At 33.9% G+C, this 26,468-nt stretch overlaps 2 protein-coding genes across 2 annotated transcripts; one reads left to right on the top strand and one right to left on the bottom strand.

Annotated features, from left to right (window-relative positions):
* Positions 1-18,803: 18,803 nt before the first annotated feature.
* LOC103575661 (uncharacterized) lies at positions 18,804-22,692 on the bottom strand. Its single transcript, XM_008555517.3, has 4 exons — positions 22,557-22,692; positions 22,303-22,474; positions 21,585-21,839; positions 18,804-20,364 (listed from the first exon to the last, which is right to left on the bottom strand). The coding sequence occupies exons 3-4, from the start codon at positions 21,820-21,822 to the stop codon at positions 20,018-20,020; spliced, it is 585 nt and encodes a 194-aa protein (XP_008553739.1). The 5' UTR covers positions 21,823-21,839; positions 22,303-22,474; positions 22,557-22,692; the 3' UTR covers positions 18,804-20,017.
* A 79-nt stretch (positions 22,693-22,771) lies between these two features.
* Odv-e66-3 (putative envelope protein ODV-E66-3) lies at positions 22,772-26,315 on the top strand. Its single transcript, NM_001414789.1, is given in 2 exon segments — positions 22,772-23,272; positions 23,399-26,315. Coding segments are annotated over 2 exon segments (3,273 nt in total). The 5' UTR covers positions 22,772-22,848; the 3' UTR covers positions 26,248-26,315.
* The last annotated feature ends 153 nt before the right edge of the window (positions 26,316-26,468 follow it).

The following is a 26,468-nucleotide window of genomic DNA, read 5'->3' as shown; positions in this document are numbered from 1 at the left end:
TCGCGTACTTGGTCCATAACTTGGCGAGTGTTAGCCGTAAGTCGGTAATGGAATAGTACGTAATGTCGGCGAATGGCCGTATGCATTCGGAGCGTTGGTCAGTGCAGTAGTACAGTAGTATTAGTATTACTTTGAGGAGCGTCAGACAGCAGCGGTAACCGTGGCAGCAACGGCGGGAGAGTATAAAGGAAGGAAGGAAGGAAGGAAGGAAGTGATTTTGGTATTGTATGGGCCAAAGTGGACCGCACGTGGCGCGTCGCGACGTCGCACTGTGCTTGAGGCGAGAGGCGCCGCGGCGCCCCCGCCGGGGGTGTGGTAACGCCTCCAGTCACATGACGACATTATACCCACCACTGCTCATCCACTAGCTCGAGATGTGTGCATGTACGTAGGTTCTGTGCTCCGTACACACAGCAGCCGTACCGAGCCGGCGCAAACGTTAAATCGCTTCAGACCCCGCGCCCCCAAGTCCATCTTATACCACACCCCCGCCACCAGAGAGTGAGTGAGTGAGTGAGTTCTCTATATTACTGATATTCTCCATACACACACACAAGAGCACACTTTAAATTCATCTACACACTACGCTGTTATCATCCTCTTCGTTACGTTCATACATGACATGAGTTTCTGCGCATGACCGATCGATTCCCTTTAACTTGGAACACGTCCTGTCCCTCTTCTCTTAACATCAGCAATCAACTGTAGATGCATAGATCCGTTAAAAATATATATATATATATATATTAATATATCTATATATATTTCAATTACTGGATATATATTTATTATCATACATTACAATAATTTTATCTTTCTATAATAGCCATGATGGATTTCTGAGCACAAAATACCTGATATTCTGATAACGATCTGCTGGAGATTGAGATAAGAAAGATGACAGCGCCACCTCGATGCACGCAACTGACAATTTAGTGGTTAGATTAATCAGCATGAGAAAAGATGGGTTTCAATTTATTTAATTTGCTTTTTAGAAATTCATGAATTTTTTTGTTAGGTTAGGAAAAAATTCTGTATCAGAGTTATGGAGGCATAAATATTGGCGATCGAGATCGGCAGATGGCGTCGTATGATGAAGAGTAAGAAAACTTTAGCTCGAGCTAGGAATAGAGAGGTCAGGCGTTCATCTTCTTGGATAGAAAGTACGACACCACGCCTATCTTGAGTCGTGACTGGTTTATTGACGATGGTTTTAAATTTTAAATGTGAAACTCGTTGCTTGTGAAAAATATTTTTACTTCTCGTAAATCTGTTACGATATTTTAAAATTCGTTATTCGATATCAGAGTTTCTAATCTATGAATCTGGAAAAAGTTCAGTTATTTTTTCTACTCCATATTAATTCAAAAATTGGTTTGTAATTTTTCTAAATTCACTTTTTTGCTGCCTAAAAAAATTTCAATCATCATTTTTTTGTCTTCCCTCGCCAAGTTATCAGTTTACAAAAATTCCAAGTGATCTTACAAATTCTCTATCAGCCACCATTGTATTGGAGCTTCATAGAGGGCGCAGTTTTTCCTTTCCCAAATTTTTTCGTATAAGACATTTCGACGTTAATATTTAAATAAAATAGAGAGACCTAATTTCGAATCACTAATAAAATTAAAAAAATAATTACAAGTTAATAATAAATATGTAAATAAAATAAATCAATGGCTCTACGACTGGAGTATTAATCAGATAGCAATAAACTAAATCGACTTGGTAAGATATATAAATATCTGTGCACATATAGGTACTAGGTATAAGGTACCGATGCCCAATAACTTGGTAACTTGGTCGTGATGCAATTTACCTACTACATCATTATCTCAGAAGTTAAGCCGATGTAAGTTTGAAATTACTAGTTAAATTGCATTGAGCTATGTGAGAGATGGCCAAACCAGTTGGTGTAATCTGTCCATGCAGGTGTTTATCTATTGGTTTACCTGTGTGCTAACTTCTACGTACCGACACACAAACACACACATTCACATCCATATCCACATCCAATCAAGATTAAGGCGAGAGACCCAGCGTAGGTGGATATGCACACAAATTATACCCAGAAATTATTAAAGCCTAGTCTATTCTACGAGATAAGTTATTTTTAAGTCTCGGTTAATTATTTGACAACAAGATAATGTCAGTATTTTTTTGCTTTGTTTAATACATCCGTTTTATATATTTTGCATATCGTCTGTCGCAGTATAAAACCGCTGGGATTTATATTTTTTAAAAATTCATCATTAAGTTAAAATTTAATATTTGAAATTAGAACCAAATTATTCGAATTTTTATTATATGTTTCAAGTACTGTGTGTAAATGTCGAACAGCAAATTAAATGGAGAAACGATATACGGGAGTTGTCGAAAGCTATCGATACATATTTATTAAAACACATTGTGTATTTGTGTTAACGCATAAAACCGGTGAATGTACCTGCTCTGAACACGACGGAAAACAACCGGGAATTTGTTACAAACGAGCGAACGCTGGGCGATTGTAAACATTACTCTCACTGAAATTTGTCGTGTGTTTTACAATCTGGTAAAAATTTTTCTATTGCATTACAGTATTTTGTATCCCATATTTGTTTTTTTTTTATCCACTTTGCTCCTTATTTAATGGTTGAGTTAACATTCGATCGATCCGTCGGTGGGTGATCGATTTCTGCATTGATTTATAGGGACGTTAAAAAAGGTAAATCCGTGGAATTTTATTGGGGCAACAATAAAAAAATAAAATCAGTAGTGCTGACAAAACATTGAGATGAAATGTAAGGACTTGAAATCCTTTCTTGGATCCTCTGTAGTTTTGTAGTCTAGTAGGGTGAATTCTGTTGACTTAAGCGCGTGGCGAATTCACCTTTCAAAATATACCACTCGTCTTATTTGTTCCTACCTTTCTACCTCTGGTTTCCCTGGGATCACGTTTTTTATTTATTTGGATTCAGATCTCGGATTTAAAGAAAAAATAAAATATAAAAAACTTGATAGTAGCAAATAAATCAAAATATAAATAAATAGAATAAATTATTTGAGTATTGGATATGCGTGATAAAGTAACATAATTTGAAGGCTACATATCTATACAAACTCGATTATTTATTTTGGAAAAAATTATTGGCATTTTTTTTCCTCCTTTTTTTCTTTTTAGATTTAATGCTAACGCATACGGGATTTAATTCGTGATAGAACATTGGTTTGAAACTTGTATTTTAGTATAAAAGAGAACACCCATCGTGCGAACATGCTCCGAACTCACCACCAATAACGATATAACCTGTCTAAAAAGTTCTTTTTATCTGATTCTTAGATTTACTCTTACATTTTTTTTTGTTGGCTGCAGTTTTTTTATCTTTTAAAACTTTCCGTGCAGAAAACTTTGAATTTATATGAAACTCTATATTATTTACACTAATTCCATTCTCTAAACTAAAACTCATTTTTTCCAATTTTTGCCAAACATGGAATCCATTTTCTGGAAATTTTATCCAAGAATTTTGTTTCATCTCTCTGATTGTCTAATGATATTCTTCTGTTCGATTCATTGTTTTGTAGCTGAAAAGTTTGATAGATAAATGAAATTTCTAGACCTAGAGGCCTGACAATTAAAATTATCCTGAAAATAAATTTTCCAAAAAATTGACTAAAAAATTTTATTTTGGTTCTTCTACTTGACTGTTATTTTTTAACCAGTCGTCAAAATTATTTTGGTGCAGAAAAGAATTATAAGAAAATAAATTTGAAAATTACGGGTCTAAAAATTAAAAGGGTGGCATAAAAACATATTTTTGGAAAACATGACTTTTCATCAATTCAGTCAACACAAAAAAAAGTTTCCCATTAATTATATACCAATTAAGATATTTTGATCACAGCCATTGTAGCCATTAAATTTAAAGCCAAGACTCAGCAGATTCCAAAAAAAAATAAAATAAAATCGGTAACTTATTACTCTATAACAATAAGTCGATTCAAAGCTCAACTCGAATACTTTTATCGTTTTCTTTTCTCTTTCGTTCATTAGTTGACGCAATCGCCCGGGGGTTTATGCGTGAGTTTAATTTGTGGCAAGTATATGCGTGAACGTATCATATCGTATACAAGGGCGCTATATACCCATATGCCATCATACATTGCTCTCACACATCCTCGCTTGCATACCCACCGTCCATATATTTACACGTCCATGTGTAACTTTATGATGGCTCTCGCGGTTTTTTCTCCGCTCGGAATTAAGTGCGCGTAGGCGTAAAGTTAAAAATCCCTTTCGGAATATCTATTGAGTTATGCAATTCAATTAATTCATCCTTCTGCCCTATCCCTTCTTCGCTTCTTAATTATAAAAGTATACTAATTGACTCCTTAAATTTCTCTCATTAAATTATTTTTTATGTTCATGCCCTTAATTCACGATACTCAGAATTAAATTCATCGCAATAAGACCACAGTCATCAGCGTTGAACCACATCACCGAGCAATTTCAGTTCTTCAAACAATACCAATATGTTGATTCGTGGGTCACTGGTTTGTATGTCTGCGCATGCACACTTACACACACGCACATTTATATACATATATATAGTAAAGATGAATGTATGAAGTGAGTGTTGAACACGACGTCACATCAGAGGGGCGATGGACCGGGTGGATGCGGTATAGGGTGAAATTTCGGATGGAATATAGAACTCTGTTTTAGCCTGAGGCTAGATTTACAGCCCTCCTTGTGAATCTGGCCGTGTGCGCATACATTTTCCAAGACTCGCCTTATATTATCTTTCTACAATAACCAGTTTTTAAAATAAGTATACATATAATATACATCCTACATAATAAAATATATTTTTTACTGCTGTTGATGAGACTCAAATCATCTTTCTTAGTCAATAACATCTTGAAACATCTCCATTATTTATAATTATAATCTTAAAAACCTGGATGCGTCGAGCCTAGATCTGATATACAGGCAATGGTCTGCAGACCAGCATGCTTAGAAAATGCAGCAAAAGTTGCGCGATAGGTTCGCGGTTCGAACCCCGGCCTGGGTTTTTTTCAAATTTGGAGAATAAATAATTTTTATTGCATCACAGAAATAAAAGCTGGCGCAAAAAGGAAACAAATGAAGAGAAAGATGCTTTGGGGGTGGCAGTTTCCAGCGGCGAGCCGCGGGGCGTCTTAGGAAGTTCGCCGAACGGGCATAAATTGAAAATAATGGTCTCATGACGTCCGGATACTCAACGCTGGGTATCCGAAAAATCCGATACAAACTTTTTAAGAGTAAGAGAGTATAAAAGAAGACATCTGGTCACGCGATGGCGCGTGATCGAAAATTTTATTGAGTCCACGTGTGATACTGGATAAGGTATAAAAATAATAAGGCAACCTTTATTCGTATAGGTTAAGGTGTTTCGCCCACCGGGTGGTTCTTACCCACCTACTGCGCCACAGAACTCTAAATTACGCACATACATGCTTGTATGTCTTATTTGATCACGCAAAAGTAACTTTTTTATTTTTTAGACTCACGGGTGTCCGGATATCCGACACATTCAATTGATTATTGGTCAATTTAATACATTGTCTGTCTAGTTTTATTGAGAGCTCAAAAAAATATTAATCCCCAGCTATTCCTGAAATTTTCCTTGAGCTCAAAATCACTCCCCTGTTAACAGTACTGACGATCAGTGAACTTTCACTGAGCAACAATCCCAAGTTTCTCACTAATCAAATCATTTACTTAAAATTATTTGTACAATCAATATTCACTGACAGTCAGTGAAAAGTACTGAGCATCAGTGATCGCCAGTACTTTTAGAAAATTAATTTTAAAAAAGAATTTTGATTGGCTGAAAATGAACCAGTCAGTACCGTAGTGAACCCGCTGTCAAAATTTTTTAAATTTTCAGTGAAAATTTACAAAAAGTGTTTAGTAAAAAAAAAAAGTACTAGAACTGCTATCAAATACAAGCACAATGCGTTTACTGACATATAAATATAATAAAGTGGTAGCATAAAAGTTGGTCACTTTAGCTCGGAGCTAAAGTAATTTCGTCTTGGGCAATATGAAGTAACAACAAGTGGGGCAACTAAACTACCAGTTACCAGTTACCTATATAATACGTAGGTAGTAGGTAGTAGTCTGCTAGAGTATCTTTCTTATGGTATATAAGCAATAGTAGTGTATACTTGAGCACACAACTACTAGACATTGGGGTATAAGGGGACGTAACGCAATATCCTAACGTGGTTCAGTCATTTCCTGGTTGGCCATATAGCCCCAGCGAAACTACCAGTCCCCAAAGCACTTCCCCGGGGACAATTTTGTCAAAGGATCTTTATTCCACGATGACTATATGTATTATATCATCGTACCCGGCGGGTAAATTCTGCGGTAAACGTGCGTTACATTAGTGATGACCAATTTGGTGACGGGATCGCTGAAAAGACACTTTTTGCTAAACATAAAACCATAATTATTATCATCATCATAATGGTAATAATAGTAATAATAGTCCAATAAATTAACGCACTCGCGGTCGTTTGAGAAAAAATACCGGGTTCGGGCTTCGTCGGCGGCGAGTTTTTAATTGGAAAAGTTAAGCGGAAAAAATTGTATAAGAGTAAAGGCCACTGCGGAGGATATATGCATATGTATACATATATGTGTGGCCAGAATAGAGTGGATAGATGTGGCGAAAATAGAGGAAGCTTGGAGAGTTTTGCGAATATTGAAAACGTCAAGCCTTTGAAACGATGGCAGCTGGCCACGACAGACGCGAGTCTCGCGTGTATTTCCGTTTGACGTTTCAATGTTATATATATATATATATATATACGTTATTGATTATTTTTTTATGCTACAGTTCACCTCATTTTTTCAATGTCGGAATATTGAAAATGTTGGAAAATTTTTTTTCTTTACATCTGATGTCACATTAATATGGACTTCTCTCAGAAGCGTAATCTGCATTTGAAATTTTCCATCTTTAATTTTTTTTTTAAATCTCTTGCAAAATAGTCGGTAGCCATAAAAATTTCAATTGGATTTCCGACTTGGTTAATTTTTCAATTGAAACCAGGTTTTGAAAAAATAAAAAATTTTTTGTTTCCCTTTATGTCCAAATTAGTGTAAAAAATAAATCGACACGTTTGAAAGGAGTTATAATAATCTTTATATAAAAAACAAAAACAATGGATCCAATCACACACACCGCGAGAACAATGGTTGAAACACAACAATTGCGTAGAGACCCCCCATGAAGATACGCGCCCAGTTGGTAATTGGACGATAGAGTCCGGGAAGCTAACCCTACGTGCCAAGTACTCGAAGAGCCCTTAACAGGGCTGTCTCGAGCTTATATAGATACTACTGGCATTGTTTGTCTGTATATTATCCTCTAGTCTCTTACCTACTCATCGTATCCACAATCGTGACTACAAGCCCAGCTAAGCCTACTCCACAAAGTCTCCAAGTTCACTGGCATGCTCTGTTGACGAATTTATCGTCCGTATCAATTACAATCAATCCTCATTGAGGGATCACTGCTCCACAACAATCGTTATTTACCAAATATTATCACGACAAAAAATACCACAGCATAATAGCAACAATGACAGATGGCTGAGTAAAAAAATAAATAACTAAAAAAAATACCACGGGATTTAGGATCTAGGATTTTTTGCTCTCGACCAATACCCCTAGGCGCTGGCTCGCCTAACATAAGAGGGAGTACCTCGCCTACACTTCCGATATCCATATTATAATAAATCATAACAATAGACCGTTAAAATGGGTGCTTTGCCCGCCACATGCTACTCTAGAGACGATTTTTTATTTTTATGATAAACATATCAACTTTTTATTTTTTCATCCCCCTGATATCTCACTCCCTAAAAATATTTCTTATTTTCCCGTCTTCATTTTTGAATTTTAAAATTCCCGCGGAAAATTATCGGCCGTCGGAAAAATCTAACCTCGAAAAACTTGAATAATTAATTTCCGTGATTTTAAATTAAAAACAGAGAGGAAATTAATGAAATGACAAGTTTCTATCATGATTCACTTTAGCAGGGGCGAAAAAAAATTACGAATAAATCCTCCATTGAATATAATAAAAATAATGAGTTGATAAAAACGTCAGACGGGGAAGAAATTTCACCGAAAACCTCAACGCTAAAATTTCAAGGAATAAATCTTTGTATTTTCTTGCTTTTATTATTATTATTATTATTATTATTACAATTTTACTTAGCATTTCAAACGCAAGTTGGTCTCATTCTTGTGTAATAAAACGAAGGAAAAGTTTATCTCGGGAATTAAGTATATAACTTGGTCCAAGTAAAAGAAACGGAAAAACATTTTTCTCCGGCGTCTAAATGCCGGGTTTACTTCAAAGCTTGTTATCCAGTCTCATAGAGCCTCCCTGTCTCCGTTCGCCCCATCCGGCCCCAAGTTCACCCCAGTCAGCTCCTTTCTACTCCCTTATTCCGTCCAAACAAAAAAACTACCAAACAATTCTCTTTAAATAAAACTTGTACTCATATTTTTTGCAAATTACAATTTACATACAAACCCAACAAAAATATTTATTATATTTATTATACATTAAATATTATTTGTCCGCGAAATATTAACAGAATTTTTTTTTATTATCCGAAGCTGCGTCACAGCCGGAACGAGTAAAAGTAAGACGAGGTCATTAACATGGGAAGCTGGGTGCAAAATTTGTTAAACTCATCAACTCTACGGCAACGACTTGAATATTCATAACCCACTAAAATTTACGGTGACTTTAGTCAGGTTACCCAAGTTCATCTTCATCATATATATGAGCTAAAATGTCTTTTTTTTCTACTGAAGACTTCGAAAATGATTCATTGAGTAGGATCAGAGTAAAATAGTAAAAAGTGTGCTGTTATATATTTATACACACATACATACATATATATTGTAAAGGTATTATTGAATCCGAACGAATGAAACAAATATCAGGTGATATATCACTTTGGATATATTTTTAATGTCCTGCTTGCTAACGCAGTATAACGACCATCTTAATCATTCGCTGTGGACAGGAGAAAAGAGTAAGATTCTTATATATATGTATATATTGTAGGTGAGTATATATAGTGCCCCTTGAGTTGGCTAATGAGCTCAGTGCAAAGCAAACAGACGCCCGTGTACAAAGGAAGGAAATAGTAAAAGAAACTAGAAAAAGCCAAGGGAATAAAAGCACGTCTACTACAGAGCGAGGACGAGACCCTCGCTTACAACTCTTACAGTGCCTTCGCGTCTCAGAGTTTATCTTTTTTCTTCACAGTCTTTGCTTTTTTTGCTTCGTTTACTTTTTTTCTATTCCCGGTTTTTATTATAAGATCCGCGATTCTGGGAAAAATGCCCGACTACCTGCTCGATTCGTCACGCGAGTGAGCTTTGATAATTATTGGGGGTTTATTAAATCGACTATCAGTCCTTTTTATTCTTTTGTGTTACTGAATTGTTGGATCATAACCTACAACACTCATAAATTTTTGTTGGCTCACATTGAGGTCAATCTTAAGCTGAAGCCTGCGATTTCAATCCAGATCAAGGCAATATATAACTTTTGAGGTTCATGTCAAGATGGCGACCATAATTGTTATTTCATGTTCGACACAAGATGGCGACAGTTTGTAGTCTGGGGTTCGAACCCAGAAGATGTCAAAAAATATACTTTTTTTTTTTTTGGAAAAATAGTTTTTAAGTAGACACAGAAATGGAACTTTCAACAATTCCGTATGAAAAAATTTCTCCTGTTGAGTCATATGAGTAAAAAAAAAAAAATATAATTTACCGATGCAATCTAATCGTGTCAATTTAAAAAAGTTGTTTCACCATGAAATTGTTTCACGCTCGTGGGAAAAATTTCAATCCGCCAGAAGACAACGTTTGAAATTATATTTCATTTTATATTTTTTCTATATACATTTCATACACGACAACACAAAGTTAATACATAAATTTTATATTTTTTTTCTACATATTTTTTTATTTCATTTTATTTCATTTTATTTAGTTGTTGATTTTTTTTTTTTTTTTTTTTTTTTTTTTTTTCAATTCGTCAGCGAACGTCGGCAGTCGAAAAACAGAGCAGAGCACTCAAGGATGCAACTTTTCCATCGGTACCCTGCCGTAGGCTAAAAATCGTCAAGTTGGGAATCCCTCGTTGCCTCTCACTCTTTTCACTCTACTCTACTCTGCTCTTTATTTTTTTTTAAACTTGCCATATATATCTATATCTATACACATTATAAAATATATATACTTTCAGTCGGACTAGAGTCTCCTGCTCTCGATGAGAGCCGAGACATCTGTCGTGTGTCGTGATTTAACTCTTTTATATTCTTCCGGCAGAAATCTCGATACAAAAAAGTAAACTGGCATGCAGCAAAACCGGATAAAAAAATCTAAATGGAGTAAATAAAATTTAAAACGAGCATTTAATATTTAAATTAGGAAGCCCTGAGTCGAGTGGGAGTGTAAGTGTAAAAGAGCTCAAAGTAATTATCAAAGCGTTTAAAATGTTTAAAGAGAAGTTAAAAATGCTTTGTTTGGTAAACGCATGATGGATGAGTGATTATCTAATTATTAGCGATTTACCAGTACAAAGGAGAAACTCATCTTGGTTTCTGAAGGGCGTACCTACTCACAAGCACGTCCGAGACACCAGTTTCCAACTTGAGCAATCATTCGGTCCAGTGCATCACAAAGAGAATCCGCGGACCATTATGATCTCTCGAGCGCGTGTTATATGCTTTAACATTTACTTTTAATATACAACTTTTAGATTGTTAATTCATCATTTATTAACATTAATACACTTGGTTTATTCGCCTTCATATTATGCATTTCCTGTTTCTTAATTTTTTTTAAATTTATCTACATTTCAAAATTAATACGGTCATTTATAAAAAAAATCGACAGGAAATTTCATTACAAAGTTGTATTTTTTGGACAAACATTTACAGAAAGTATTAAACTTATGTTAATTTTTCCTAAATTACAAACTAACGTTTGATTTTTTTTTTTTAAATGTCCAAATTTCATGTAATTGGAATTTTACAAAAAGACAAGACTATCGATAAGTTATCGATTTAATTAATCTGCAGGGAACTTTACAAAAATGATTTGGAAAGAGCGAAAACACTGGTGACGAGGGAATAAAACCGAGTAACGGAAGAAAGGGTGCTCGGTGCAGATTATGGGATATATGAGAAGCGTAAACGAGGAGGACAATCGTGACTGATTGTGGTTGCGGGAGTCTTGACGTGTAACACCAGAAATTCTCGACGTTTGCCTGCTGTTCGGTGGCACACAGTCCAACCACTATCCGGCATCCAGCATCCAGCACATCCACTAACCAGAACAGCTCTTCATATCTCAGGAATAATCATTTCTAGCTTTGCACTAAGGCTGTCTTATTCCATATCACCCACAATATATATCACGTATATGTACTATATATTCCCCATAGAAATATATATACATATCGTTAGACAAAATGTATTTATTGCGGGTAGCTCTCCATAAAACGAACTCTTAAGGGTAGTTTAAGTATTTTCCATAATTTACGTTACAAAAATTTGATACAATTAGAGCAATATATGACCACATGTTATTTAATTAATTTTACTGACATATATTTATATATTTTTGGATAAATCCCCGCGAAAGGTTTTTTTAGAGTCAATTTTATTTATACTTCTTGACAATTTTCTAGGAAAAATTTTCTAGCTTCGTAACTATCTGTAGATAAGTATGAATAAATATTCAAATAAATATATGAATTTGAATGCATACATAATATTGGCTAATGAAAATATATAAATATCGGTGATTTTATTGCCCACAGTTAATGTCTAACACAATTCAAACTTCTTATTTACTATTCGTTAAAGGTAATTTATAAGTCATAGACAAGTAGGTCGCGGTGGAGTCGGTCCGAGTCTGAGTCTGAGTCGGTTACAGATGATTGAAATCCCGGAATAGAAAATGAACCGGTGGGTAACAAAGAAAAAAAGTTGGATCTATAAATATAAAATATCTAGGATATAACAAAATATATACATGTATTTAAATGATAATGATAATAATAATGAAAAATATTAAAAAATGAACGTGATTGCTCGCGTAGTGAAGTAAAGAGTGAAAGAGAAAGAAGCGAAAAGTTGATTACTAGTCTGGTGCATGCCATTGGCGTTAAGAGTAAAAGGGTACATAATATAAGCGTAGTATATTCAAAACAGCGTAATGCCCGCGTAGATGTGCCTTAGGCAGAGCCAGCTTTGACCTTTGTGGCACACTGCTCAAAGTCCGATGCAGCTATATTATATAGTATGTACGCAACTAACTGTTGTCGCACAACAAAAGCCTCTGGCTCGAGTTTGGTTTTCCGACTGCCACGGGAACTATTTTTTTTATTATTTTTTTTTGTTTTGTTTTGTTTATAAATATTAGCTTCAGGTTGCCTAAATAAACTAGTGCCTTTGAAAAAATAAAATTATAATTTTATTATTAACGAGACAATATTGAGTTATTCGGACCCCGCTTAACCTCAAAATTTTTTTATTTGTGACAGGGTAATTTTAATAAACAAAATAGTAAATAAATTTGAATTTGAATTTCGTTCCCGCCAATGACCGGCCGATGACCTCGTAAGTTACGAGTAGTATTGCGACTAGTCACCGGGCGTCGCATAGATCACTAAGGCCCGTCCGTTCGTCATTTCCTTAGTCTAAGGTAGTGGGAATAAGTTTCCGGAATGGTGAACGGGAGTGAAATAATATAATGGACTGCGGAACTAGAAGAAAGCAGAAAGAGAGTTGTCGAGACGACGAGTACACCAGGAAGAAAACCCTCAGGTAAATAGTGAAGTCCGTTCACGCTTCACGTGGAACGAGGCGATTTATTGATTCCTATTTTTCTATTTTGTAAATTATTAGGCCTTTAGGCCGATAATTATCATAAGCAATTATTTAATACAACACTAATACGTACTGTTCATTGACAGGTTATAAATTGAAAATTTGATTTGGGAGAGAGAGAGAGGCGGAAAACTCGAGAGGCCCCCAGACATCACCAGCAGAACCAAGACAGCAACAACAGAAAATTTCTTAGCGCGTCTGGATTTCACAAGGTAAAATTTATAATTGATTAAGGCCTCTAATTTGATTAATAGAGGGCCGAATTAATTATAAATTAATTACTTAGCATCTTTCTACTGGTTACGTAAATTAGATCGGTATCTCAAGGCCCGTCGGCCAGTTGAATACGCCCTCGAAATTTCCGTAAAATCTTTGCCGGGTACTCGTTGTTCTGTCGTAACTCTAAATTTATTCTATTCGAGGCCTCTCGGCTGGAATAAAATAAATTTTCCGCGTAAATTATTTGATAATTAAATTCAATTAAATTCAATATTTTAATAAAAGTATTCAGGCCTGTCGGCCGCTCTAGACAAAATTTGTCCGCATGTAAGATCATAAATTAAGGCCTTGCGACACCAATTGACCGGCCGAATATTCTAGTAAATTTAAGACGTAATTCTAGTCGTTAAATTAGTTATGAAAAATTTATAAAATAATGTTGAAATAATTCTAATTAAAATTATAAAATCAAAAGTAAAACGCTAGACAATTACGGTAAATTGTGTCGTGTAAAAGTTAAGAAGGATTATTTTGTCAGTAAATTAAATTGAGTAAAAATAATTATCAGAAATAGTGAGTAAATTAATGATACCGATTTTGAAAACAAATATTAATGGGAAAATTATCAGTGGAAAATTAATTAATTAATAATTAAATTAAAACCTAAATTAATTAATTAATAAATATAATTGAATTAAATAAGACAGTGAAAATTAATAAATGAATTAAATAAATCAAGGAAAATAAGTAAGAATTAATAGTTGTGAAATTTTTATATTGGAGATTTTATTGGTGAAATTTTGTATTGAAAAATCAAGTTTATTAATTGAGTAAAAGGAAATGAAGTCATAAATTAAATAGAGTCCAAAGTAGAGTCAATAATTTTAAGTAAAGAAAACTGTGTCTGTGATTTAGGTCCGGTGGACATGATAAGGTTATTTTAAATAATTACACATCCAGGGGATGTTTTTAAATTAAAGTTAAGGCTTACCGTCCAGGGGACGAGATAAATTCAGTGGGTGTGTGGGTGTGGAAATCCGTCCAGGGGACGAGGAAAATTTAGTTTGTCATAAGAATCCGTCCAGGGGACGAGGAAATTTAGTTTGTCATAAGAATCCGTCCAGGGGACGAGGAAATTAGTTTGTCATAAGAATTTTAGTTTGTCATAAGGAATTTAGTTTGTCATAAGGAAATTAGTTTGTCATAGAAAAATATTAGTTTGTCATAAGTATAAGGAAATAATTATTGTCAAAAGGTAATGAATAAAGCAAGGTGCTTAAACTAAATAAAATTTGAATTAACATTATTTCAGCCTACTCTACGATTCCTCTTCTCACTCACAAAATATTACGAACGACCCTGAGTAACAAATTAATTTAAATTAATAAAAATAAAATCCTCCAACATCCGGTTCTGGAAGGCCGAGTCCATCTTCCAGTGGCGCCCTAATATTCGACCATAATACTAGGTGCGACCAGACTTGGCAAGATTAGTCTCTCTGTCATATATTCACCATTCTCTTTGTTATTTTTTTCAACCGGTTGTTACGTAAGTGGTAATTATCACTTTTTTTAAATTCACTTCTCTTTTGACTGGCAATCACCTCAGTTTTATATTTTGTTACATTATTTCGATACAATATGTCATTAAAAATCCCAGGTGACTGATTTTTTTGAGGTTTTAACTCACATAGTAATTGATAATAATAACATTGTTCAATTAATAGTTTGTTTTGTCTACACTGTGAAAAATTTCCAACAAATTTTACTATGGGTGCATTGTAACACCGGACCATAAGAAAACTGGTATGAAATTTACGAGTGTCCCATAGTAAACGGTATGCGCAGACGACACGATTGGGACCTATGCGCATACGTTTACTATGGGACACTTGTAAATTTTGTACAAGTTTTCTTATGATCCAGGGTTACAATGCACCCATAGTAAAATTTAATGGGAATTTTTCACAGTGTATAGGTCTCATAATAGCTTAGATTGCAGTTTAAAGGAAAAAACACAGATAACAAAAAAAAAATTCCCAAATTTGTCAATAATCTTCGATTTTCTTTGCGGGAAGTCAAAAAATAATAATTTCAATAAATATAACGAGTAATAAATCTAAAAAATAGCAAGTGGTCATTTAACCTCAATTTTAAAAATCCCTTGTAAAGAAACAAGTAATCGAATAAATAAAAAATGAATAACAAAAAGAAAAAAAGCATTTCGGGACATTTAACGGATACGAGTCGTCCACCCTCGCTTTTGGAGTGTACGAGCAACTGACAAGCTAGCATTTTATACTAAAGATCTATGGAGTCTAGGCAATAACGTTTCACGTTAATTCTAGGGTTCTTCGGCCGGGTGGCCCGAGGCTCACCTCGATGACTTATGTTTTGGCTTGAGGTGCATTAAAACCAACCAACAAGATGATCGTCAACTTAACAGCCATTTTTGATTTTTTTCATCCGCATTTTCTTCCGTCCTCATTAAACGCAAATATAATGTCACTCTTTCAATACTCTAGTGTACGGTATCACATTCGCTTAATCTGCGCTATGAAACATTTAGAGTTAATGTCGCAAGAGAAATAAATAAAACAGAATAACATCTGAAAGTGGAGCATGTGAGCAATAAAGATAATTACTATTTAAGCTGATACGGATAAAACACAGCATACAAAGAACACAAAATGATCCGAATGGTTTTTATGCATCTCCGTTGATCCTTTTTTGGTTTAGTATAAGAGTTGTCAGATCTGGTGATACGTTTCCTGGCGCAATCTCTGGATGACAAGTTCTACCGTCTCTACTCGAGTTTGAACACTACCAGAGTTAGGACAGGTGCTACTGACGCCTTTGATCTTCTCTCTGTTGTGCATTACACGCGACGAACCGTTTCACCAAAAAACAAAAAAAAAATTATTGGAAAAGTTTTCATTTTGTTTCATGTCCTCTTATTTTTTGTTTTTACTATAAAAAGATGGCTGTATATTTAATACTATTGTGTTGTATTATGAAAATTATTTTTTTTTCCTCCATCTTTCTTGTAATTGTTATGAAATATTATAAAATCATATTATTTGATGATATTTTTAACGTTAATGTGATATTAAGTTTTTTTAAAGGTATAAGTATATTGTTAGGAGTTGGAGATCAGTCAATACTCTGCTAAATTAGAAGACTTGTGTTAATATAGTTTATTATAAAAAGCGTGTCAATATCGCACAGGAAAAAGTGACGATGCGAACAGAGCGAAGATGTCACCCGTGAATTCCCAATGGCCTGAAAGCTGTTGACGACAAATCGAGGGTTAAAATGCTATCGGTAAACAGTGGATCTAAAACCGATGTCTATCATAAGGCTCGCCCAGGATTAGAACCCCAATTTTATCGTTGTCTATTTTATTCTTTCCTCTTCCCCTTTCCCCTGGTTCCCACCTTCTCACCCTTCACCCATTACTCAATCCATACATTAGCCAAATTTAATAACCAAACAGTCTTTAAATTATTCCTTTTCGTGAGAGAAAACAAAGAAGATTCCACTATTCCCATAATTATTTTTAAAAATCTAAACTTGTTTCTGTAAATGCCCATCTACGGCTATCGTGCATTTATATATTCTTACTATATTTTGAAGCCAAGACCAATACTCTGAAGCATTGACTGGTATGGTGGTTCTACAACACGTCATGCCTAAGCTCTAGTGAGATGTAGGTTATGTGTGGGCAGACGAACTATGAGATAAAGGGTTTCGCTGAAAAAAATAAATAACTAAAACAAAGCCGAAGCGAAGTTTAAGATGTAGTCAGAAACGGAACTAGAACCAGAACCACCAGAGCAAGAGCCTAACCCAGGACCAGAGCCAGGACCAGAGCTAGCATTTAAAAGAACTTGAAAGAGTGAGAGCGAACCGTTTAGTAGAAAGTGAATGAGAGATTGAGATAGATATACTTTTACGAGTCTTGCTTTCGTGTTCACTCTACTCTTCTGCTCTACTCATCATCATCATCATCATCATCATCATTGGTTCCCGGGTTCCTAAAAATCCCGTAGATCACGATAATTGTGAGAACAATGCCGCAAGGAAATTTCACGCTGCGTTCTCTCTTCTCTATCCGGGTCATCCTTAATCCTTAATCCTTAATTCTCAGTTCTCAGATCTATATATATTTATTTTGACGAAAGATAATTTAACAGTAAACACTTAGCATGTTACTTCTGGTTTATAATTATAGAGAGCAATCCATTGAGATACTTATGGATGGGTCTTGTAAAAAAGACATAATGGCGATTGGTTATCAATTAATCCAAGTATTTTTGTCGGAAGAGAAGATGACCGAGAAGAGGATTCGTGACCGCAAGCGTAACAAGTGGATAGTTATGAACTATTCCGTGACTAACTTAACTAATTTCAGTCTTCGACAACCGAAATGCTAAATGATGTTGTAAGGGATTTTTACTATTTTTAAACAGACTTTTTGTTTCACCGGTCAAGAGTATTCACATTTTTTTATCCTCGAGAGTTCCGAAATTATCCGAAGGCGTTTGCCGGGCACCAGACGCCCTCAGGACAGTGTCGTAGACTGAGGTCGTGGGAAAACCTGATAAGTGAAAAAATTAGTAGACTTCCTAAAAATAAAGAAGTGTATTTTCACTGAGTCATTAGTGAATTTAAATTTTACAAATAAATTTTTAAAACTACAAGTTTAGCAGTGACTGATTTATTTTTCGAGAGTAAATTTAGCGAGTTAGTATTTGGGGAACTCACAAGAACCAGCTCCGAGCTCTGAGTAGCAGATATGCAGCCAGACTTTGAAACAGAGAATGCTACAAAAATGTGTAATTACGGGGCATAAAAGTAACCATCGGCTGTGATTTTTCGGGCAGCGCACCCACAACTGAACGTAAACTCAACCCCCCCACGCGTTTGCTTGGAATTTTTTGCTTCGTGGTTTTTAAATTTTAACGATGGGGCCGCGGTAAAATCGGCGTTAAATGCCTGGGAATTTTAGTTCAGTAATTTTTATTTTTCGGTCTGAGGTCTCGTGCGAAGAAAAAACACCATCTGTCATATTTAAACAATTTTGTCGCGTATGAATCGGCGATTAGGAATAAGCCAAGTGCCGTAGTCGACTAATACGATTTGGATACGAAAAGAGTCCTGTGGGATATGCGCGAGTGATATCTTCCCTAGTTGGTGATACGATACCATACAAATTAGGTTATGCATATGTAAATACTGTGGCCTTGCGTTACGAATCGTGTATGCTCTGGAGAAGAGACCCTCCCTCTCATTCTCCCTGTCCCTCGCTCAGAGCCGGCGATCATTTTGACGGTTCATATGCATACTCTAGAAATAATAGACCAGCATAATATATATAATGTATAATCATAACTGAGCTATGAGTTTATATATGTGAATACAAAGCATGGTTTAGTTTGGTAGTTTGGTATCTTAAATTATACGTGTGTGGATGATCCAGTTAACAGGATCAGGAAATTCGTGCGAACCAACAAGGGTTCATTACTTTAGTATTTTTATCTCATCCTTTGGGAAAAGGGATTTTATTAGTTAACGACTAACTAAATTACTATATTTTTTTTATTTTTATTGTCTAATATAATTTAATAATCATACTACATATTAATAATTTTACTTTTTAATACGGAAGTATAATTACCAACTTTATTCCATCTTACGGCAAATTATGTTAATCTCTATCTTGCCGTAAAATGAGAATTCATTTATTAGTTTGAAAAATGTTCTAATCTTCAACTGGACCCCTAATGAAAACTTCATTCCATCTTACGGCAACGCAGGTTTTATATCTGACTTGCCGTAAGATGAGGCTCCACTTATTAGTTAAAAAGATCAAACTTCAATTGGGCCATTGATGAAAACTTCATTCCACCTTACGGCAAATTATGTTAATCTCTATCTTGCCGTAAGATGAGACTTCATTTATTAGTTTGAAAAAATGTTCTAATCTTCAACTGGACCCCTAATGAAAACTTCATTCCATCTTACGGCAACGCAGGTTTTATATCTGACTTGCCCTAAGATGAGGCTCCACTTATTAGTTAAAAAAAAAAGATCAAACTTCAATCGGTCCTTTAATTAAAACTTCATTCCATCTTACGGCAACTTTTAACCTATGTCTCTCAAAAATTATGAATACTTCTATTTTTTAGCTTTAAAAAATCATTATAATAATCTTTTCACCAAAACTTAACCATTGGCATTTTAAATTTCCAAATAAATAGAAAAATCTAAAAAAAAACATGTCATCAGGAATTGAATGTCTGAATTGAGTATCGACCCTGTCCATTTAAATTTTATTGGTACAAAAAATATAAAAGGAGTAAAAGTAATAAACCGAATAGAAAAGAGACATATACAAAAGCCTAGGCAGTGGCAGAAGGAACTTGTGTATATATAAATGTGCTCTTGCCTTGAAAACTTGAAACTAAGCCAAGTGTGTTAAGACTATACTTGTAGTTGATATGTGCTGCAGCAATAGAAGCCAGTAGAAGGTATAGTTATAGTTATACTTATAGTCGGTACTAGAGAGCAGCATGTTCTTGACTGTACAGTTAATGATTTGCAAACATCACCCGTCGGCGTGCTTTACTCTTGTTACTGAGATGAGTTTTGAGCAAAGAAACCGTTACTGTCTCCAACAAGTTTTGCTGAAAAAAAATTTTTTTTTTCAAACTCAAATGAGCCCACGTCATTTATATTGTCATATTACAGTCTCTTTGATCTAAAGTATTTTCCCTCATCTCGAGTATTTTTTCACAGCGAGTTAAATATTTAGATTGAGAATCATTTTACATTCGAATGTAGGCCGCGATCAAGTCGATGCCGTTGTCCAGTTTCTTGAAGTCATGTAACTTCCACTTCAAAGCTGCAAATTTTTCATCGAAGGGCAGCGGGTCCGTGTGACGGTTCGTGCCCTTCGCGGGACCTATTACCAGAATTAATTCACCAGAGTAATTGGTCAAGTAGCTTTCAAATGCCACGCTGTTATTGAAGTAGCAAAATAAAAGTGCGTAATCCGGGGGAATATTTGCGGGATTTTTTTTTGAAGTAAATACTATTTTGTTTAAATAACATCGCGGTGAATATTTACTTTGCCACCATGGTTCATCCACTTCTATTCCAATCACATCACAATCTGAAAAAAAAAAAAAATATTAATATTTTATTTACTTATACTTTTATGTCTCATGATTATTGCTCCTAAAATATATGTCTAACATTTGAGTAGTAATTTATTGATGACTAATGTCTTATGATAGCTTATGCCAAAGAGTACTAATTAATCATGTCAGTGAGTGCTTCGTTATTCAAAGTACATATGGTAAATGAGCCACATTGATGACACAAAATACTCAAATTATTTGATAACTTTATTATAGAATATAGTTGCGCTCACAAAAATTTCAAATAAAACGCAACGAATATTCTAATCATGGACGATAAATTATATAATTTATTAATATGGTGTCTCATAATAGTCGTAGTATTCAGTTTAATTGGAGTGTTACTATTTATCTTAATGATGAAACTATTTGATTACAGTCTAAGAGATACAAGTCTTTACATAACAACCCTGTCTGTGACATCTGAAGATTAGAATTATTTTTAAAAAATGGAGGAATTATCATATGTAGCAGAAGAATTATTAACCATACGAAGAAAATTATTAATCGAAATTGTCGAGCAGCTAAAAACACAATTACCAGAGAAAAAAAACTCTTAGAATAATTGTACATTCTTACTACCCGAAATTATGCTATTCAAAATTGTTAATCTCATGTATTTTTGGAGAAATAATTTGAAAATTTTATTCAAACTCATTTTCTTAATCGAAGAAACCCAAATTTATTTCCAGATATCTTAATCTTCTATTCTTTTGCAATAATGTAAAGAAATTTCAATTTTTTGTCAAGAAAATTATTCTATGCGTTACAAAAAATCAAAGTGATTCATTAAGTTTTTAAAGAGATATCGTGCTCACATACGTACAGACTAACTGGCGTCCAAGATAAAATTTTTCAATTCCCTTTGTTTTAATAACAGTCCAAATACATGAACCTATATATAACTGCCTCAGAATTATTAATTGAAATGTTCTCTTGCGATAAGTGTATTTTCTTTACCATATGTGTGGTATAAAGTTGGTAGAAATGAATTAAGCTGAGTGAATTTCGTTTTTTTTCTGGTGATAGTAGAACGCTAGCTCTCCGCTTCGCGTTTAAGGCATGCAGCAATATTTAACCGAAAGTTTTAATTAAATATTCAAATTAAAACTTAATAAAAAAAAATTTTTGAAACTTTTAATTGAATATTTGGCTTAGAAATAAAAATTCTTTATTGAAGTAATTAACTCACTTAAATATTGTTGAATAATCCATTCCAGAAGCCCAGTGCCGCAACCAACGCTAACTATTCCCTTAAACTTTAAATCTGTTATAATTTTTTTCAGCCACTTCAAATCATTGAAGCTCGGCCATACCCACAGCAATCTTCTCACCTCATCACACTCCGCAAAATTACTCAGTTCAATTATTTCTTCGTGCTTTCCTTCTTCGTACAATTTTAAAATTCTTGTCTCAAACTCACTTTCCATTTTTAAGCTCTCTCGCACTAAATTGTAAAATAAATTGGAATCTTTTAGTAAATTTTACTGTTAAATTTGTTGTAACTCGAAATTAATGCGCGCGCCAGAACCTTCGATTACTTATAATGCTAATGACAACACAAGTTCAACGTAATTCTAATTATAGGTCTCAGCTTTGAAACGACATTAATGATTTACGTCATCACAACTTCTTAAGCTATAAATATACATCTTTAAATCATCAAAATTAATTTATGACCATTTTACCTCACTAAAAATTGAAATATCACCGATTTATAGAAAGACAAATTAATAATGAAAAAAAAAAAATTAAAAATTGATTATAATTCATAATTTAAAAAATTATTATTATTATTCATAATAAAACAGGGAAATAATAGTTAATTATCTCATTTTAATTTAAAATTCCCAAATAATTAAAAGAAAAAAAATTGGCTAGGGACCCCAATAAAACTGAGCATCTCTTACGTCGGCAAAATAGCAAGTCCTGGGTCGTAAGACCGTTCCACGGAAAAAACCCTTAACATCATCAGGTAACAGTACCATCCTTCAGCTGATGCACAATGAATGGAGCAGCCGGTTAAGAGGAGAGTCGAGTATGAGCTTCTATGGTTGTCTAAATACAATCCTAAATACAATCCTTGGTGCCATGAAAAAGAAAGTTTTTATATTATTAGCAACAATACAATTTGTTATATATTTCTGATGACAAATAAAATTACTTATCACGATTAGTTTGAATTTGAATTTTATGAGTTTTATATTGTTACTGCAAAAATATGTGACTCATGTTTAAGTAATGATTTATTGATAACTAATGGTTTATGATAGTTATGCCAAGGAGTACTAAGAACTCATATCCGTGAGTACATCATTATTCGAAGTGCATTTGTAAATGTGCTACAGCTATGAAACAAATAGTCATATCAATCAATAGTTCTATAATAGAATAGAACTATTAGAAAATAATCGCGCTCATAATAAATAAAAATAAACGCATCAAGTAATCTAATTATGAACGATAAACCACATAATTCATCAACATCGGTTTTCTTATCATTCTTAGTAGTGATTATAATAGGAGGGTTGCTATTTATTCACAACCAGACACAATTTCATGAAACTATAGCAGAAGAATCATCAAGTAATAATCATGAATTAGAGGATCTGAAATTAGAATTATCGGAAAAACGAAAGGAATTATCGAAAGTAAAAGATGAATTATTAACCACACAAATTAAATTAACGACTAAAACCAAACAGCTACATACACAATTAGAAGAGAAGAATACAGAAATACAAACCCTACAAGGAAAATTGGATCAGAAAAATACAGAATTAGGCGATAAAAATACAGAAATACAAACTCTACAAGGAAAAGTGGAACAGCAAAATACACAATTAGGTGATAAAAATAGAGAATTACAAACCCTACAAGGAAAATTGGATCAGAAAAATACAGAATTAGGCGATAAGAATACAGAAATACAAACTCTACAAGGAAAAGTGGATCAGAAAAATACAGAATTAGGCGATAAGAATACAGAAATACAAACTCTACAAGGAAAAGTGGAACAGCAAAATACACAATTAGGTGATAAAAATAGAGAATTACAAACCCTACAAGGAAAATTGGATCAGAAAAATACAGAATTAGGCGATAAGAATACAGAAATACAAACTCTACAAGGAAAAGTGGATCAGAAAAATACAGAATTAGGCGATAAAAATACAGAAATACAAACTCTACAAGGAAAAGTGGAACAGCAAAATACACAATTAGGTGATAAAAATAGAGAATTACAAACCCTACAAGGAAAATTGGATCAGAAAAATACAGAATTAGGCGATAAGAATACAGAAATACAAACTCTACAAGGAAAAGTGGATCAGAAAAATACAGAATTAGGCGATAAGAATACAGAAATACAAACTCTACAAGGAAAAGTGGAACAGCAAAATACACAATTAGGTGATAAAAATAGAGAATTACAAACCCTACAAGGAAAATTGGATCAGAAAAATACAGAATTAGGCGATAAGAATACAGAAATACAAACTCTACAAGGAAAAGTGGATCAGAAAAATACAGAATTAGGCGATAAGAATACAGAAATACAAACTCTACAAGGAAAAGTGGAACAGCAAAATACACAATTAGGTGATAAAAATAGAGAAATACAAACCCTACAAGGAAAAGTGGAACAGCAAAATACACAATTAGGTGATAAAAATAGAGAATTACAAACCCTACAAGGAAAATTGGATCAGAAAAATACAGAATTAGGCGATAAGAATACAGAAATACAAACTCTACAAGGAAAAGTGGAACAGCAAAATACACAATTAGGTGATAAAAATAGAGAAATACAAACCCTACAAGGAAAAGTGGAACAGCAAAATACACAATTAGGTGATAAAAATAGAGAAATACAAACCCTACAAGGAAAAGTGGAACAGCAAAATACACAATTAGGTGATAAAAATAGAGAAATACAAACCCTACAAGGAAAAGTGGAACAGCAAAATACACCATTAGGTGATAAAAATAGAGAATTACTTACAATAAAGAAAACATTGTCAAACAGTAACATTAGATCGATGATCGCAAAAATTGATATATCACAAAGAAACCAGAATTTATTAAACATCAAAAGTAGATTGAAACATTTTTATATTGACGATTACAATTTAACTGATATTGATAAAGAAATTTTAAGTAACTACAATTATAATTCCGTTAACGATGAAGCTCATTGGCGTTTAAGTGAGAACAACCTACAAAGTAAATGCATTAAACTATCCGAATTCGGCATTAAATTATTACGTAATGTTAATAATATTCCCAAAAACTCTAGGGAATACTCGCGTGTTATTAATGACATAGTAAAACGTGTTAATCATTTGATAGATAATAACATTAAAACTTTGGGAGAAAATGAAGATGTAATAGCGGCATCGGCGACATTACTTTCAATGCATAGATTGATATACCCGGATGATGACAGTTTTATGATCAGTCACAGCACAATATGTAAATTAATACCCGAAATTCCATCAATAAAATCTATTTACCCAAATTCAAACGGTCGTTTTGATAAAAATAAGTACAAAAAATTGCTAAATCTATCAACGCCGCGTTTGCTGACAAATTACATCAACAATACTACTGATTATATGCATGATGTCAACAGTGGCGCACTATACGTCTTTAATTCTACAATAAATAACGATTATTGTGATCACGTGATGCTAGATGGTATACGACAAGATGGTTCAGCTTTCACTGTTCACCCGACGAGAAATGTTCTCCATATTGATTACAGCTATTACCTCAAAGATGTTGTTGCTCAAATAAAATATCCAGATTTCTATGCTTCTGTTTATTCGGAACTCAAAATACCCGGTAATTATTATGATGTTGTCAAGAAAATAGTCTCGATATTAATGCATCCGAATATAGATTTTGTTCTCCATGGTTTGATCAGTTCGGAAGGTAAAATAAAATTCAATTTTAATTGGTTGGATATAAAGGGTGAAACGGGTTGTCATCTTATACCTTCTATTGGGTTCGGTAATTTCAAAACAGATAAACTTATGTTTTCCTTGCGGATACAGATGCCTGGTATTCCGACCTCTTGCTTAGAGATTTGTGACACTGAGCAGCGATTAAAATGCAATCCATTCGCTACAAGTATTATGAACATGCGAAAAATTTATGTTGTTGATGACAGTAGGCTCAAAGATTATGAAAATTGGAATGCCGCTAGCGAAGAGGCAGGTATCATAGTGAGCCTAGAAAATAGTACGTATATGCTTCTTGACGAATCCACCTATGTATATAGTGATTGTGACAATGATTATTCGAATAGTAATTATATCGGACAATTGACTCTGGAAAATCAGGTTATGTTTTGGAAAAGGGATTGTCACATTAAGTCCGCCGGAGACATCAACTACAAGATCACTGAAGTAGGAGTCATTACATTTGTTGGACTGGAATCTATTTATCAAATTCATAACTTGAGTTCGTCTCCTTTGCGTTTTGAATGGACGGGTTGGTCTAGTACTATCAAGCACTGGGCTGATAATTTGGGTGATCTTTCCTGGAAGAAAGATTTTATCATAATACCTACGGGTAAACCTGTATCTTTTAAATGGTACATGCGACCCAACAAGAAACATTTCGTACGTTTAATGTACAAAGACAAGAAACAGACTTTTAATTACAATGGTCATAAATATATTGTTGAAAACATGCCTAATGATCCGCAAAGTTTCACAGTTAAATGCGATACTGACGATAATGTTATACTTATTGGTAATAATTCCATCCGTGTTAATGATTCTGTGACTTATAACAATGTTACCTATTACCGTGACAACAGAACAATGATGTATGTGAGACCTTAATTGTATTCTGAGTATTTAGTTATTTTCAAGTAAAAATTGAAGTATTAAAAATTAAAGTTTTTTTTTTATCGCCTAAAAGCTGTTAACGTCAAGTCGAGGGTTAAAATGATGTCAGCTTGAAAGTCACTGAAATATTCTTTTGAAAATTACCCCACTACTAATTAACATACCACCGATCTATAAAAAAAAAAATAAATTTGTAAAAAAAACAATTTATAAAT

This window comes from Microplitis demolitor, chromosome 6, assembly GCF_026212275.2.
Source record: "Microplitis demolitor isolate Queensland-Clemson2020A chromosome 6, iyMicDemo2.1a, whole genome shotgun sequence".
In the NCBI taxonomy this organism is placed as follows: domain Eukaryota; kingdom Metazoa; phylum Arthropoda; class Insecta; order Hymenoptera; family Braconidae; genus Microplitis; species Microplitis demolitor.
The sequence above is the reverse complement of the archived record's forward strand: the minus strand, read 5'-3'. Positions and strand labels throughout refer to the sequence as shown.

What these genes read in the sequence shown, in the direction of transcription:
- LOC103575661 (XM_008555517.3), bottom strand. Translation starts at nt 21,822, where the DNA reads ATGGAAAGTGAGTTTGAGACAAGAATTTTAAAATTGTACGAAGAAGGA. An exon ending in GATTATTCAACAATATTTAA is followed by an intron (nt 20,365 to 21,584) that starts GTGAGTTAATTA and finishes TTTTTTTTTCAG; the next exon opens with ATTGTGATGTGATTGGAATA.